Source organism: Terrapene carolina, unplaced genomic scaffold (assembly GCF_002925995.2).
Source record: "Terrapene carolina triunguis isolate 2854851 unplaced genomic scaffold, T_m_triunguis-2.0 Scaffold21, whole genome shotgun sequence".
Lineage (NCBI taxonomy): Eukaryota > Metazoa > Chordata > Testudines > Emydidae > Terrapene > Terrapene triunguis.
In genome coordinates, this window is record NW_020664372.1 from 30,598,395 (window position 1) to 30,614,369 (window position 15,975).

At 42.0% G+C, this 15,975-nt stretch overlaps 1 protein-coding gene across 1 annotated transcript in view; it reads left to right on the plus strand.

The window, feature by feature from the left end:
- MYO16 (myosin XVI) overlaps positions 1-15,975 on the plus strand; it is a 454,918-nt gene that overhangs the window by 263,883 nt on the left and 175,060 nt on the right. The window contains exon 16 of the mRNA XM_029913187.1: positions 10,647-10,758. Coding sequence (XP_029769047.1) covers positions 10,647-10,758 — 112 coding nt within the window. The remainder of the gene's footprint in view (positions 1-10,646; positions 10,759-15,975) is intronic.

Consider the following 15,975-nt stretch of genomic DNA (forward strand, 5'->3'; position numbering starts at 1 on the left):
AAAACAAAAAAAAAAAAAAAAAAAAAAAGCCGCGATCGCGATCTGCGGCTGCAATTCGGCGGGAGATCCTTTGCTCCAAGTGGGAGTGAGGGACCGTCCGCCAAATTGCCGCCGAATAGCTGGACGTGCCGCCCCCCTCCGGAGTGGCCGCCCCAAGCACCTGCTTGCCAAGCTGGTGCCTGGAGCCGGCCCTGCTCCTCCCACTGATGTAACTCCCCTGCTACGCCAACAAAATAAAACCACCTTGACAAGACCCATAGGGATTTCTGCGACATAGAGTGACTCAACATATTCGTAGATACTGCACTTGCTTATTTTGCCCTAATTGGCCTCCAGCAGGTGTCTCACAATGCCCATCATGACCGCTCTGGTTAGCAGGTTGAACTCTGCTACCCTGCTGGTACACAGGCATGTGCCTCTCCCTCCATTTAAAAGCACAGGAATTTGTGAAATTCTTCGTCCTGTTTGCTCGGCTTGGACTGTTCACACATCTTCCCAGCTGACCATGGCGGCTTTTTGCAACAGATGCCCTCCTGCATGGAGTACACCAGAGCTTTTGGAGCTGCTGGGTCTGTGGGGAGAATAGGTTGTGCAGTCGCAGCTTTGCTTCAGCGGTAGGAACTTTGATATCCACAGGCAGATTGCTCATGGCATGCAGCAGAAAGGACATGCAGCAGTGTCGTGCTAAGATCAAGGAGCTAAGACAGGCATTCCAGAAGGCAAGGGAGGCCACCCATCACTCTGGTGCAGCACTGAAAACATGCCGCTTCTAAGAGGAGCTGCACCCCTCCTCAGTGGCAACCCCACCACTACCACCAAGAGCCTAAGGATACTTTGGGGGGACTGGAGGCAATGGCCAACAGAGTCAACCATGAGGACGAAGTGGTGGATGAGGAAGTGGAGTTGGAAGCGGATGTGGGCTATGCGATGCAGTTGTCCAGTGGCGTGGCAAGCCAGGACCTATTTTTGACCCTGGAGGAGTCTAGCCAGTCCCAGCACTCTGGCTCAGGCGCAGATGAAGCAGGAGAGGCAAGCTCCGGTAGGCACACATTTTGCTTTGATACTGCACAGTGATAGGAGATTGAGGTCTCATTTACTTTGTTATATGGTAGAGGAGGGTTAAGGGATAGAAATTAAGAACAGAACCTATGCAGCTATGCAGTGGGGGCCTGGAGGGAACGTTTGTTAATATATGCCGGGATGTCCTGGGACTCCTCCATAGAGAGCTCTAGGAAGCTTTCCTATAGGTATTCTGCAATCCTCTGCCAAAGGTTCCTTGGCAGAGCTGCCTTGTTTCTCCCCCTACTGTAGGAAACTTTGCCACACCAACTGGCAATTATTTCTGCAGGGACCAAAACGGCACACAGGCGAGCAGCATATGGACCCCGTCTGAAGTCACATGCATGCAGGAGATGCACTCTTCCATCCTGGGTTATTCTCATGAGTCAGGTATCGGGTTTGATTATCTGATCCTGTGCAAAAGGGTACCAATATTCAGAATACTCTCCCTAGGCGTGTGTAATGACCTTTGCAAGCCACTCAGACCTTTTGTCCCTTCTTGCCTATTTCCCCTTCCCAACTCTCACTTCCCCATGCTCCCTCTGAACTCACCATATTTGGGACTCTCTCTGACCTATGTGCTAGCCAAGGGGAAGTGAGAAAGAGGTGCATGTGACTTCTGTGATTCACGAACTTTGAGTGCACTCACAATGCTCTTTCCATGCATTATTTGGTTGGCTTATGCAGATGTGCCCTTGAGGACCAATAAAGTGTTCTCTTTGAAACAAAATGAGTCAGTCTTCATTTGTCTCATTCACACAGTAGTTGCTACTAAAATTCGAACACAGTGGCTATAGGCAGGAACATTTGCTCCCTATAATTAAAGCTCAGGAAGCAAGCATTACAGGGGTCATTCAAGACAGCAAGTAAACATTGCCTGGCCGAATGTATCACATAAAGATACATTACTGGGGCTCATTGTCAAAATGCTCCTTCAAAACCTCCTGATTTGAGCCCCTCTAATTGTCCTTGTTTCATGCTGCTCAAAATCAGCAGCCAGCCTATACTCAACACTCCATCCTGGGGAAACTTTTGCTTTTCACTTCACAAATGTTATGCAGAGCACAGCAGGCTGCTATGACCATCAGAATATTTTCCTCATTGAGGTCTAACCCGCCAAAAAGGCAGTGCCAGCAGGCTTTTAAGCTGCCAAAGATACATTCAGCAGTCATTCTGCACCTGTTAAGCCTGTTGTTGAAGTGCTCCTTGCTGCTGTCTAGGTTCCCAGTGTAAGGCTTCATGAGCCATGGGAATAAGGGGTAGTCTGGGTATCCCAGGATCACTATAGGGATTTCCACATCCCCCACTGGAATCTTCTGGTCTGGAAAGAAAGTCCCAGCATGCAGCTTTCTATACAGTCCAGTGTTCCTAATGATGCATGCTTCATGAACTTTCACTAACCAACCCGCATTGATGTCAGTGAAAAGGCCCCGGTGATCCACTAGCACCTGCAAGACCTTTCAGTTGATGTACCTTGTCGCAAGATAGGCTGAGGCTAAAACTGGGATATGCATGCCATCTATTGTCCCGCCACAGTTAGGGAATCCCATTGCTGCAAAGCCGTCAATTATTTCCTGCACATTACCAAGAGTCACAGTCCTTCGTAGCAGGAGGCGATTAATAGCCCTGGGCACTTACATCACCATAACCCGCCTCCCCTCTCCCCCAGTGGATTTTAGAACTTCAAACTGATTCGTGACTGACTGATAGGCAATCTGGATTTGCCACACAATGATCGCCATTCGTTTTTCCACTGGGAAGACAGCTCTCATTCAGCTTTCAGGGCAGGGGCAAGTTCTGCTCACAGTTCCAGGAAGGTGACTTTGCGCATCCGAAAGTTCTGCAGCCACTGCTCATCATCCCATACATGCATCACGATGCGATCCCACCACTCAGTGCCTGTTTCCTGACTCTGAGCCCAGTACCGATGGTCCACCATGTGAAGCTGCTGCTTGAATGCCAGCAGCAATCTTGAATTGTCTCTTTCCATTGCACAGAGCAGGGCAGGCACTACAGATTCACTTTCTGTTTCCCAGCTCATGAAATATTGCAGGACCAGCCACGTTGTGTTCATAACGCTCATCACCTGACTGGTCAGCAGCTCAGGATCCATGCTCTCAGGCAGAGATGGCAGGTGCACAGTTTACAGGGGTTGTTCAAAAATGGCAGGAAACAAAGTTGGAAGTCCATGGAATGATGGAACGGAAATATCTGCACATCCCCATGATGCACCGCAATCCATTCGCAGATCTTCCCGTAGCGGAGGGTGGCAAGTTGCACCGTGGAATAGCCACCCACAATGCAATGCTCTCTCTGTTGATACAAAAGCACCGGTGGTCACGCTCCGCTGACACAAGGAGCATTATGTGGACGTGCACAACCAATGTAATTAAAGCGACATATGATTGTCAACGTAACTTAAGTTGAGTTAACTTTGTAGTGTAGAAAAGGCCTTAGTTTCCACTCCTTGATATTTGCATTTTCAACTTATAAGACTGTAATAAATCTCTTTTCTTAAAGTGTTACCTTAAAGGGAATTAACCAGTAATGTGTCCCTTACTCTTTTGGAGTATTTGGTGCAAGTTTTCAAATGCATGCAGTGGGTGTGTCACAAAAATCCATATTTTCACAGATAAACTGGCACTTGTCTATGTGTCGTCTCTCTATTTGGAAAGCTCCTATACTGCAATATAGGTATTAATAATAACTAAATTATCAGTTTATGCATGCATTTCAATTTCTGTGTAAGTGCAAGCTTTCAAGACATAACAGATGCTTGCATATATTTATGTGATCTCTTGTTGCATCTATATATGAAAATTTCAACCCAGAAATCCAGTTCCCTCAAATAAAATGTGGAAAACTATATTATGATAAATTTATATCTAAAAGTAGCAGCATGGAATATTTCTGAAATAAGGTGAATAGCTCATTCTATCTGTTCTTTTGGGAGCATAGAAATAGTTTGAAATTGTTACAGATTAGACCTGTTTTATTAGAAGAAAGATTAGAAAGATAAAGCTAAATGTATAAGTCTTTTCAGTTTTCAAGCAACTGTTTTAGTCTAAAGCAGCACCATATTTTACTCAGGTTCTGTGCTGTAGTACAATTATTGATCAGTTTATCTTCTTAAACAAATCCCATTTTGTGGATCAGCTAATTTCTTCTTTTTGAAATAAACAGCTGATCACATGTTCTTAAATTAAAACTTTTCTGTGTGCTGATAATCTCTCTGGTTACACTAGTCCAGGGCAAATGTTGACATGATAGCATTTAAACAGATGGTCAGACATTCAGTGGAAAGTAGTTAATTATTAGAACTGCACAGACTGGATGTGAACATTACTTGTCTGAACAGCCACCATCAGCCAAAAGGTTCAGTTTAAGAATTTCTAAATCTACCACAGTGTGTTCGGCCAGTCTGAGACCCGTTCTGTAAACACACACCTAGATATGCAATTTAAGGCCCAATGAAACTATGTTAAATAATTCCATGTATGCAAGACTTTAGAAATTTCCTAAATGTAGCCTGCATAAATCAAACATTACAAGGAAACTCCAGTGCCTGAGTAGTATTCTCAGTGTTATTCACCTCTCTCTCTCTCTCTCTCTCTCAACCTTTCAAAGATTTTCAGTAACAAAATAAGAGAGAATTTCTCAGCTAATAGGTCAGGAGTCACAAGGGTGACACTGAATTTTTATCTATCTAGGTATTCACGAGGGCCCCATCTCCACATTTCCTGAGAGCCATTCCAGGTAGGAATCTGAACTCAAAAATGGGCTTTACCTCTGAATTTTGAAAACTCAGTCTGATGCTAAATATGAAGTTTCAACAGTGGTGCAGTTCAGAGCAGGGGCATCCACTTTAGGCTCTCCACTCCTCAGCTGTCAGCTCTCTGGGGCAGAGACCCATGTCTCTCTCCCTCTTGACTGGGGTTTTTCCAGGCTGTGAGGTTCCCTGCCTACACTGTGCTATTCCCAGTGTTTGCACTTTGCTTCTTCTTCGAAGGCTTATGAACAGTTGTAATTGCCCTCAATTACAGGTTATCACAGTACTCTTTCTAAGCAATCACACTTATTTTTAAGGTGAAAACATTACAGAAAAAACATTAAAACCCACAAAAGAACCTACACAGATACTTTTAAGCTTACCAACTCCGACAAGGGCTCTGATAGGAATCAGTCCTTCAAACCCCACAAAGAGTATTTTTGTGGTTACCAGTTCAGAACAGCCTTAGCTCAGAAGTAACATCCTGCCCTTCCCCCAAGAATAATTTAGTCTTTCATTTATACAGCTTGGACCTTTGATCTTGAGACTCTGGGAACAGGTAATCAGCAGACAGTGGTCCTTTCCTCAGAGCGTAACTTGAAAAGGTTGGGTTTTTTGCATAACCAGAGGTGGGGAATTTGTATTCACCTCCCCCTAGAGATTTCTCAGGCAAACCACTTGACACTGTTTGTCCCAAAAGTCCATTCTTGTCTGGCACATAGTTCAGTACAGTCCTTTGAAGTTCATAACACTACCCAGGATTCATATCGCATCTTCCCTCTAGAGAGGTTGCATACAATCCTAGCCCATGATAATACATAACTTTTGCATCTAATACAATGTACTCCAAAGATACTTAAACTTAATTCAGTACGGTTTTTCAAGGATATTGCAGGAAATTGCCACATGTGTCACAGGCAGTTTCTCCTGTTTAATATACTTAGTTGGCTAAAAAATGTACATTTTTGTATGTACATAACAGATTGATTTTAAAAAGAACTATCCCTGGGGGAGTGCCTGTCCCTTTCCCTGCCTTCCTTACTCTCACCAGATGGGCCTTGCTATGATATCAGGCAAGAACTAATTAGGGCCTGGTGGAGGGCATTAACTGTGATTCTTCAGCAGCTCACACAGTAAGCTTTGGCAACAATCACATTTGTTGACAATAACGAAATTTGAGGGGTGGCGAACGTGTCGTGACCCAAAAAGAAGGGGACAGTGGGGGTCTTGCAATGAGATGACATTCCGTACTAATAAATGTAAAGTCATGGGCCCATAATTATCTACTTTGTACTGAAGCCAGGGATTACCCTTTTTCCTCTCAGGACAGGGGATATATTTGATTGGAGTTCTGGAAATCATTATTCCTATTGGAAGCATTCCATGTATGCAGTCAGGTATTTGCAGACAAAAGTACTTAGATTTCTGCCTGCAGTGAACTGTGAGCACAAATTTTGCAAGCTGAAATTGTATCCACAGAAGAGAGCGCCCCCCGCCCCCTCCCCACCCCGTGAAAAAAAATGAACTAAAACTGATAGCAATAAGGGAGGAATTGTCCAGTGGTTAGAGCACAGGGCAATGATTCAGTTCTGCATTCTGTATCCAGAACTATTGCCGACTCACTGTGTGACCTTGGGCAAATCAATTACCCTCTCCTTGCCTCCTGTTCCTCAAGTTTAAAATGGTGATAATACTTATCTCTAGTGAGTTGTGACGCTTTCATGTTTGTAAAGCCCTTTGAGATCTTTCGATGAAAGCTACTATAGATAGTAAAAACTTTATTCTTAGTATTAAAATTTATGGGCGGGATCGTCAGCTGGCGTAAATTGATATATCCACATTGACTTCAAAGAAGCTATGCCAATACTCCAGCTGAGGATCTGGCCTAATATTTACTTACTGAAAAATATCTATTTATTTCCTATGATTAATATGACCTATTACATTTAAAGGAAACTGTTGTTGGAACACATAAACACTCTAGTATTAGTGAAGGGTTTAATCAATGTATGATAGCTACAACAGAGTGTAGTTCATAGTAACAGAAAGGCAAGTAAGGCTAATATCTGAATGCTATATGGCAGTCTGTAGTGGAAATTTTTAGCCATTTATAATTGCAAAGCGTCTTCTTTATCAGCAGCAATGTAATTCCATCCCCGTCACTGAAATGTCAACAACAACAAAAAGTTCTCTATAAATGAGAGTGATCATAAATATTAAAAAATGTTAACATTTTATGAAATAATTATGTATCTGTAGTGTGAGGTATGACATTAACACCAAGGGTTTGATTCATTACCACTTTACTTCAGTTTTACACCAGTGTAGCTGGTGGTGAATTGTGGTCCTAAGTCTAGTTATGTGGTAGAAATGGTCTGCAATGTGTCTCAAGACATTTGCATCCTGGGTCCATCTTTAGCAGTGGGGGGGAAGTATTTTTATAACTAGAAGTATATATTTTCCAGTTGTCACTGTTTCTCAGCTGGGGCAGGTTGAAGAATACAAAATGTGATTTGTGACTATTTTGACTAGTAAACATAACAGGCGCTCTCTGCTGTTTGGATTTATATAATGTCCACCTAGGCCTGTAAGTGCTTAACACAATTTTAAAATACTGTCTGACATTTAAAAATAGTGACTACAGCTTTGTGATATTTTAAAACTAAATATCCATTCCTTCCGCAATTCTCACCTTTCAATCCTCCTTAGGTAGCTTGGGAAATAGATGGGTCTTGCAGCATGTTCTAAAAGTCAGCAAATTAGCTATTTTAGGCCAAAGAAGTAGAGTAGTAAATTCCAGAGTTGAGCACATCTCAGAAAATGTCCTGCCTGCAGCTGCCCCTCCCCCACTTTTTAAATGTAGAGAGCTCCTTATCAAGTGCCTGTGCTGATCACAACTGTGTCAGAACCTTAGTGGGAAAGTGGAAGTCTCTCCAGATTGGCCGGTCCCAGTAGGTACTTAGGATTTCATTTTGAAAAACACTCACCATTGGCCTAACCTTGTTCCTATTGAAGTCAATATATTTTTTATCTTTGGCATCAGTGTGAGCAGAGTTTGGCCTACACTGCACTTTTGAAAATCTCACTCATAGGATACTCAACAACCAATTAACTCTCAACAAAATGTGTGATCGTGGGAGAAGCTGAGCACAAGTCAGTGAAGATTGAGAAAACTCAGCCCCTTCCAAGACTGGACCCTGAGTTGGCAAATTTAATTAAAGTATTTGTACGAAAGCTCATATATATATACTCTTCAAAAACATTAAAAAGAGCTGATTAACCATATTGCCGGAATGTGTAAAGGCACATGATACCATTCTGCAAAAGAGAGAAAATAAGGTGCCAACCATGCAGAGAGAGATGTAATAAATTCTCCGTGAGGGCTGCTGGGTGGTGATCCCTTTTGAAAATCTGACTGTAAGGGCCAGTTCTGCAAGATGCTGAGTACCTCAGGAGGTGTTAAGTCAGAACTTCACAGACTCCAGTCCTAGTGGTGTAAGGTCTGTTATACATTAGAAAGAGCTACTGGTCTAGCTATCCTGTCGGTGGGAAGTACTGTGCCTCTATACACATTTTTCTTCCATCCATGTTTCTCGGCCACCCACTGAAGCAAGTTATCCCAATTTCCATTTAGGGCAGGGATTCCCAAACTTGGTTCGCAGCTTGTTCAGGGTGAGCCCCTGGCAGGCCACAAGACGCTTTGTTTACATGAGCATCCACAGGTACGGCCACTTGCAGCTCCCAGTGGCCGTGGTTCGCCATTCCCAGCCAATGGGAGCTGCGGGAAGCAGGGCCGCAAACCAAGTTTGGGATCCCCTTATTTAGGGTAAATCTGCATTGCTATACATTTATATATTTCACCACATCATGCTTTCTCATAAGTCTTTTCATTGTCTGTCATAACCCCCAGTGAGATTGGTTAGAGAAGCACAAATAATTCCTACACCTAACTGTAAAAGCTGTGTACTCTCATGCAAAGCACAACTCTTGTGAGAGCTCCCTAAGGCCATGTCTATACTACAAAATTAAGTCGACCTAACTTATGTCGGCATACAGCCGCCGCATTAATTACATCGCTTGTGCGTGTCAACACTTTGCTCCTTGTGTCAGCATTGCACGTCCTTACCAGGAGCACTTGTGTTGATTGTACTGTCTGTGTGGGGGCATTGTGGGATGACTCCTGAAAGCCAGTAACAGTTGACATAAGCAGCAGGTCAACTGTGTTGACCTAACTACTGTGACCTTGACTCCATGCCTCTCATGGAGGTGGAGTTATTAAGTAGCAGGGCAATTGCATGAGCAGGAGCAAAATTTAAGTATAGATATTTTCATAGTCAGGTCGTCGTAAACTGCCTCGTGTTGACCTAACTGTAGTGTAGACCAGACCTTGGTAGTAGTCTGATGACTGAATGGGGAGTCCATGATGAGACCTATCCATCCCAGCTGGAATAGGAATGTGATCAGGAATTGTCAGAGCTCAAACCGCCACCAGGTCTGTTTGTTATGGACATGGGACATCTCAATGTGAAAATGCAAACACCCATTCTCTCTCTCTCCCTTTCATTTTGCAGTGAGATACGATTAGGTGTATTGCTATGCATGTTGTAGGAAGGCCACAATATGTTACTGCTAAGAACATTTCTTAGCTTGCTGTTCTTTGTGTTAGTATATAGTACTATATTTCAGTTGTCATGTGGCATAGCTGTCTTGTACTGTATGTTGGCTCTTTTTGTTTTCCATTGTCTGTTTTTACACAGGTAGGTAGGGTGTGTGTGTGTGTGTGTGTGTGTGTGTGTGTGTGTGTGACACATTGCAGGGATATTTGTAATTCACTAACACTTCCTTTCAGTGCATATTATATATTATAGTGGGAGCTTATGACTCAGTACATGTAACACATTTACTATTTAAGTGTGTACTCAGCATCTCTAAGGATCAGACACTACCCTGAGGGGGGAAAACATCAGGCCACAAGAAAATTAAGCAATCTTACTACATCTCCCATTTAATTCAAGTGCTCAGTCCCCAGGCATTCAGTGAACTTGGGATCAGGCTGATAGGAGTTGAATTCTCAAGTCCTACAAGCTGCACAAAGTGAATTTAAAGCAGTCAGAGAGTTACACTGGATAATTACCCCTTTGTAGGGGAGTCTTTGGCAGCAAAAAAGCTGGCAGAGGCAGGAATTCCAGCAGCTGGCAAAAGGGAGATAGGGAGGACACTGTCAGAGTCCATTCTCCACTGGCAGAAGATCTCAGTGGCATAAATTAAAGCTGTCCCCTTTAGCTTCAACTTGCACTGGGGCTGTGGGTATCTGAGAATTGGGGAGCCACAATCAGCTCCTTGTCAACCTCTCTTTTTCACTGTGCCTGAGCTCTGCTTGGATATACAGATAAAAATCAACGCTACTGAATATTTGGAAGAGAACAAATGGGGGGGGGGAGGACCATGAGGCCACATGAAAATTAAGCAGTCTTACTTGACTCCTCAGGAATGGCAGAAATGTACCTTGCAAGTTCTAGCGAAATACACACAAATGTCACAAGGAAAACTTGTGAGCTAATAGCTGCATGTAATAATGGGTAGTTATGCAAGAGCCTAGGGAAATGTAGAACATAAACACATTCTGTCACAAATGCCTTTCCCTCAGAGAGGTGAGAGAACAATTCACTGAGTCTCCTGTAAACACTTAAGAACATTATGTACAGGTGTTTGTGTGTGACTTCCATTAGGTTGGAAGGCAAAAGACGGCTTTTAACCATAGAAGCTTGATTGCGTGCCAACCTCATAAAGGCTATATGCTTTTTCCTCCCCCGTGCAGGTATCTGAACCAGACTGTACTGGAGGAGACATCAGTAACAGTGAACACTCTCAACAGAGAGAAATTAGCTGTCCTAAAACAAGCCCTAACTGCTTTTGGATTCAATAACCTGGTAAGTTATGCAAGCCTATATAGTTCCTGCCTAGAATGACTCTTTTACCTAGTGAAAAGCAGGTCATAAGAAACTCATATTGACAGACCCCCCAGAAAAATATAGGCCTGGCCCTTTTTTGTGCCAATGAAACAAAGTGATAGTTCACTCCAGGGAAATGATTGTAATCACTTTTAATTAGATACTGCACCAACAATGTAAACCTTTTTCATTCTTAAAGTTTCACAGAACAGCTGCAAATTATAATCCTGTGAACAATTAAATTAATAATGTATCGATAGCAAGAAACAATCAAATCCCATATGACAAAAAATTATAAAAACCCCTGGGGATTTTTCCCTTCCTGATTCTATCGCTGTCCCTTTTAATTTTATGAAGTATACATTCCAAATGCTGTCTGATTGCTAGCGTCTGAAAAAGGCATATACATAATTAGACACACAAAATTACAGTCAAGTGACATGAAAGATTTGACTTCAACTAACAAAAGCAACAAAGAGCAGCTAGTCCTAGAACCCACAAGGGATGAGGCAATTCTTCATTTAGTCCTAAGTGAAGCAAAGGATATGGTCCAAGAGGTGAATATAGCTGAACTGCTCGGTAATAGCAATTTAATGTAATTAAATTTAAACATCCTTGTTGGGGAGGTTGGTGGGGGGAATGCCAAAGAAACCCACCCCAGTAGCATTTAACTTTAAAAAGGGTAGCTACACAAAAATGAGAAACCCAGGTAAACAGAAATTAAAAGGTACTGTCACAAGGGTGAGATGCCTGCAAACTGCGTAGGGACTGTTTAGAAACACCATAATAGAGGCTCAAACTAAACATATACGTAAAATGGGGGGGAAAAGCCACTGTGGCTAAACAGAAGAATAAAAGAGGTGGATAGAGGCAAAAAGGTATCCTTTAAAAATTGGAGGTCAAATCCGACTGAGGAATATAGAAAGGAGCATAAACTCTGCAAGTCAAGTGTGAAGATGTAAGGCAGGCCAAGAAAGAATTTGAAGAACAACTAGCTTAAGAAACAAAAACTAGCAGCATTTTTTTTAAGTACATCAGAAACAGGAAGCCTGCCAAACAATCAGTGGGGCCACTGGATGACTGAGCTCTAAAGGAGCACTCAAAAAAGACAAGGCCATTGCAGAGAAACTAAATGAATTCTTTTCATCAGCCTTCACTGCAGAGGATGCTAGGGAGATTCCCACACCTGAGCCATTCTTCTTATGTGACAAATATGAGGAACTGTCCCAGATTGAGGTGTCAATAAAGGAATTTTTGGAACAAATGTATAACTTAAACAATAATAAATCACCAGGACCAGATAGTATTCACCCAAGAGTTCTGAAGGAATTCAAATTGCAGAACTACTAACTGCGGTTTCAACGAGGAGTCTTTGTGACACCTTATAGACTAACAAATGTATTTGGGCATTTATTCGGTTTGTAACCTTTCGCTTAAATCAGCCTCTGTACCAGATGACTGAAGGGCAGCTAATGCAATCCCTTTTTTTTTAAAGGCTGCAGAGGCAATCCTGACAAATATGGACTGGTAAACCAGGCAATTTGACTGAAAGTATCATAAAGAACAGACTTGTCAGACACATAGATGAACACAATATATAGGGGAAAATTCAACATGGCTTTTGTAAAGGGAAATCATACCTTACCAGTCTATCCATTTTTTTGAGGGTGTCAACAAAAATGAGGACAAGTGTGCTACAGTCGATATAGTGTTCTTGGACATTCAGCAAGGCTTTGATAAGATCCCTCACCAAAGACTTTTAAGCAAAGTAAGTAGTCATGGGTTAAGAGGGAAGGTCCTCTCATGGATCAGTAATTGGCTACAAGATAGGAAACAAAAGGGTAGGAAAAATTGCCAGTTTTCAGAACGGAGAGAGATAAATAGCAGGTTCCCCCAAGGATCTGTACTGTGACCAGCGCTGTTCAACATATTGATAAATGATCTGGAAAAGGGGGTGAACAGTTAGGTGGCAAAATTTGCAGACAATACAAAATTACCCAAAATGGCTAAATCCAAAGCAGATTGCAAAGAGCTACAAAGGGATCTCATTAAACAGGATGCTGGGCAACAAAATGGCAGATGAAATTCAATACTGATAAATGCAAAGTAATGCACATTGGAAAATATAATCCCAACCAAGCATGCAAAATGTTGGGGTCTAAATTAGCTGTTACCACTCAAGAAAGAGATCATGTAGTCATCATGGGTAGTTCTCTGAAAACAAACATTCAATGTGCAGCAGCAGTCAAAAACGAACAGAATGCTAGGAACCATTAGGAAAGAGATAGATAAGACAGAAAATATCATAATATAACTAGATATATACATGGTACGCTCACACCTTGACTACCACATGTAAATCTGGTCTTCTCTTCTCAAAAAAGATATATTAGAATTGGAAAAAGTACAGGGAAGTGATTAAGGGCATGGAACAGCTTCCATACATGAAGAAATTAAAAAGATTGGGATTGTTCAGCTTAGAAAAGAGGTGACTAAGGGGGGATACGATAGAGGTCTATAAAATCATAAATAGTGTGGAGAAAGCAAATAGAGAAGAGTTATTTACCCCTTCACATAACACAAGAACTATGTGTCACCTTATGAAATTAATAGGAAACAGGTTTAAAACAAATATAATGAAGTACTTCACACAACGCACAGTCAACGTTTGGATCTTGTTGCTAGGAGATGAAGGCCAAAAGTATTACTGGGTTAAAAAAAAGAATTAGATAAGTTCATGGAGGCTAGGTCCATCAATGGCTAGTAGCCAAGATGATCATGGATGCAACCCCATGCTCTGGGTGTCTCAAAACCTCCGATTTCCATAAGCTGGGACTGGATGACAGAGGATGGATCTCTTGATAATTTCCCTGTTCTGTTCCCTTTGACACATCCGGCATTGGTCCCTGTCAGAGGACAGGATACTGAGCTAGATGAGCCATTGGTCTGACCCAGTATGACCGTTCTTATGCTCTTAAAGAGAGAGAAGCTCAAAGTCTGCCTTTAACCATATAAACCAGGCAATGGAGCTAATTTGGGAATGAGTCAAGAAGGAAAACAGAAATGGGAAGAATGAAATCTAGGGGTGATAAGTGGTTGGATTTGGGAACACCTTTGTATGCCATGTAATCCCCTTTCAAATCAGAAGCATGCTCATATGACTGTGACTCTCTCTCTCTCTGTTATACATGTGTACGGTGCCTAGCACAAAGAAGTGGAGTCACTAGGCATTACCATTGTTCAAATAGATAATAAAAATCCAGTGAACACGCATAAAAAACAAATACCCAGTACCTAACATCATCCTGGTAAAGCTGAGAAAAAGCTAATGTGACAATAGGCTGGATTGTCATATGAAGTCACAGGTAGGCAACATTTCTAATGAAAAGAGATCAACAGTTGTCAGCAACGATCAAGAAATAAACTGGTGATGCCATGGTGAAGCTGTTACCTAACTGGGAGCTAGACTGAGGCTCTTGTGGTGATGGAGTATTATGACGTTGCTTACAACTCCTTAGTTAAGGTAGCAACTACAGTTCCATTATCATTTATAATTTGACACCTACCCAGACTTTCAATATGAAGAATGTATTTCTGTGAGCATTTGTGTGATTGCTACTAATAGTCTACACTTATGTGGAGTACAGTTAATTGCACTTTTCTTTATTCTTGATAGGCCAAATCCTGGTCTTACAGAAGTCAGTAGCAAAATTCCCACTAACATCAGTGGGCCCAGCATTTAGTCCATAATGCAATCCTAGAATATGTTGCATAGATTGTTCTGGATCTGTCAGAAGAATTCATTTCTGTAATATGAGTCCTGAATAGCAAATGTGTAGGGAAATCGCCAGGAATAAGCAGAATACTGTAACTGTTTTTCATAGTTCAACATCTTGGCAGATTTTAAATTGTACAACTTTCTTTTCAATCCCCAAATTAAACTTTATATCCTAAAAGTTCAGGTTATCAAATTAAAATCCTGAAAATTCTATTAAAAACAAAACACACGTTAACATATGAAGTTAAGTTCCCCTTTGTTTTTACTCTCCCTGCCTACCATTCTCACTAGAAAAAACACAGTGCCAACGTCTGAGCAGTGTAGGACTCCTGGCCTGAGTTAAAAAAAAACCAGCTACTTCTACAGAGACGATATCTGTAGCTGTATTGGACAGAGAAATTCTGAAGTAAAGTCGGGTGCTTTCTGTGCATACTGATTGTCATACTAATCCACAAAGTGCTGGGTCAACTCACAGCTACTTTCCAGTAGTTTTGGGGTTTCAGCTCTGGAAACAAACCAGAATCTGGATGAGTTTCATTAGCTCTTTTGTTTGGTTAAGGAGGGGAGTTTCAGCCCCTAAATACACAGTTACAGACAAACTTTTGAGAGCAGTAGAGGACATTTGAGAGCACCTTATTATCCAAAGCAGAGTTTTCTCTCAGAGCCAGATCCTCAGATGCACCATAGCTCCACTTGGAATAGCTGAGGAAGTGGTCTCTGGACTAACTTAGAGCAGCCTCAGGCTTCTTTAGTTTCACTTGGCTGAAGTAGTCCCCGCAAGGAGCCATTTGGCCAGCTGGGGATCAGTGGCGCACAGCAGCACTATACACATGCCTCATATGCTGGTGGTAATATGGTGGTTAGTATAGAGCCAGCCATGCCCTGTAATTTAGCTCTATACCACCTTTGATATCTGTGGAAAAACCCATGTACAGTGATCTCTGGTCCTTCTAGCTGCAGGGAACAGATAAGAGTTACTGACATAGCGCTTTATCTTTTTGAAGAACTACATAAACATTTCTAATTAATCCTCAACCATCCTGTGAGGCAGGTTAATATTTATTAATATCCCTGTTTTAAAGATGGGGAATCATTATTGTCTAGGGACACGGCAAATAAGTATCTGACCCAGCACTAGAACCCAGTCTCTTGATTTCCAGAGCCACACAAAATCCTTGTGATTTAAAGTGTCTCCCAGTGTCCTTGTGTGCTTGTCAATCTTTCTGAATCTTAGTTTTCCGATCTGTAAAATGGGCTAATAAACCTCTTCACTGATATCGTGCCTTTTCCATCTGTAGATTTCAAATTATATAAGAAAGCATTATTAGTCTTTTTATAGTAGCATAACTCCTGAGAGGTTGCATAAGAGATCTGTGTCCTTACCCTAGATCAGGGGTCGGCAACCTCTGGCACGCGGC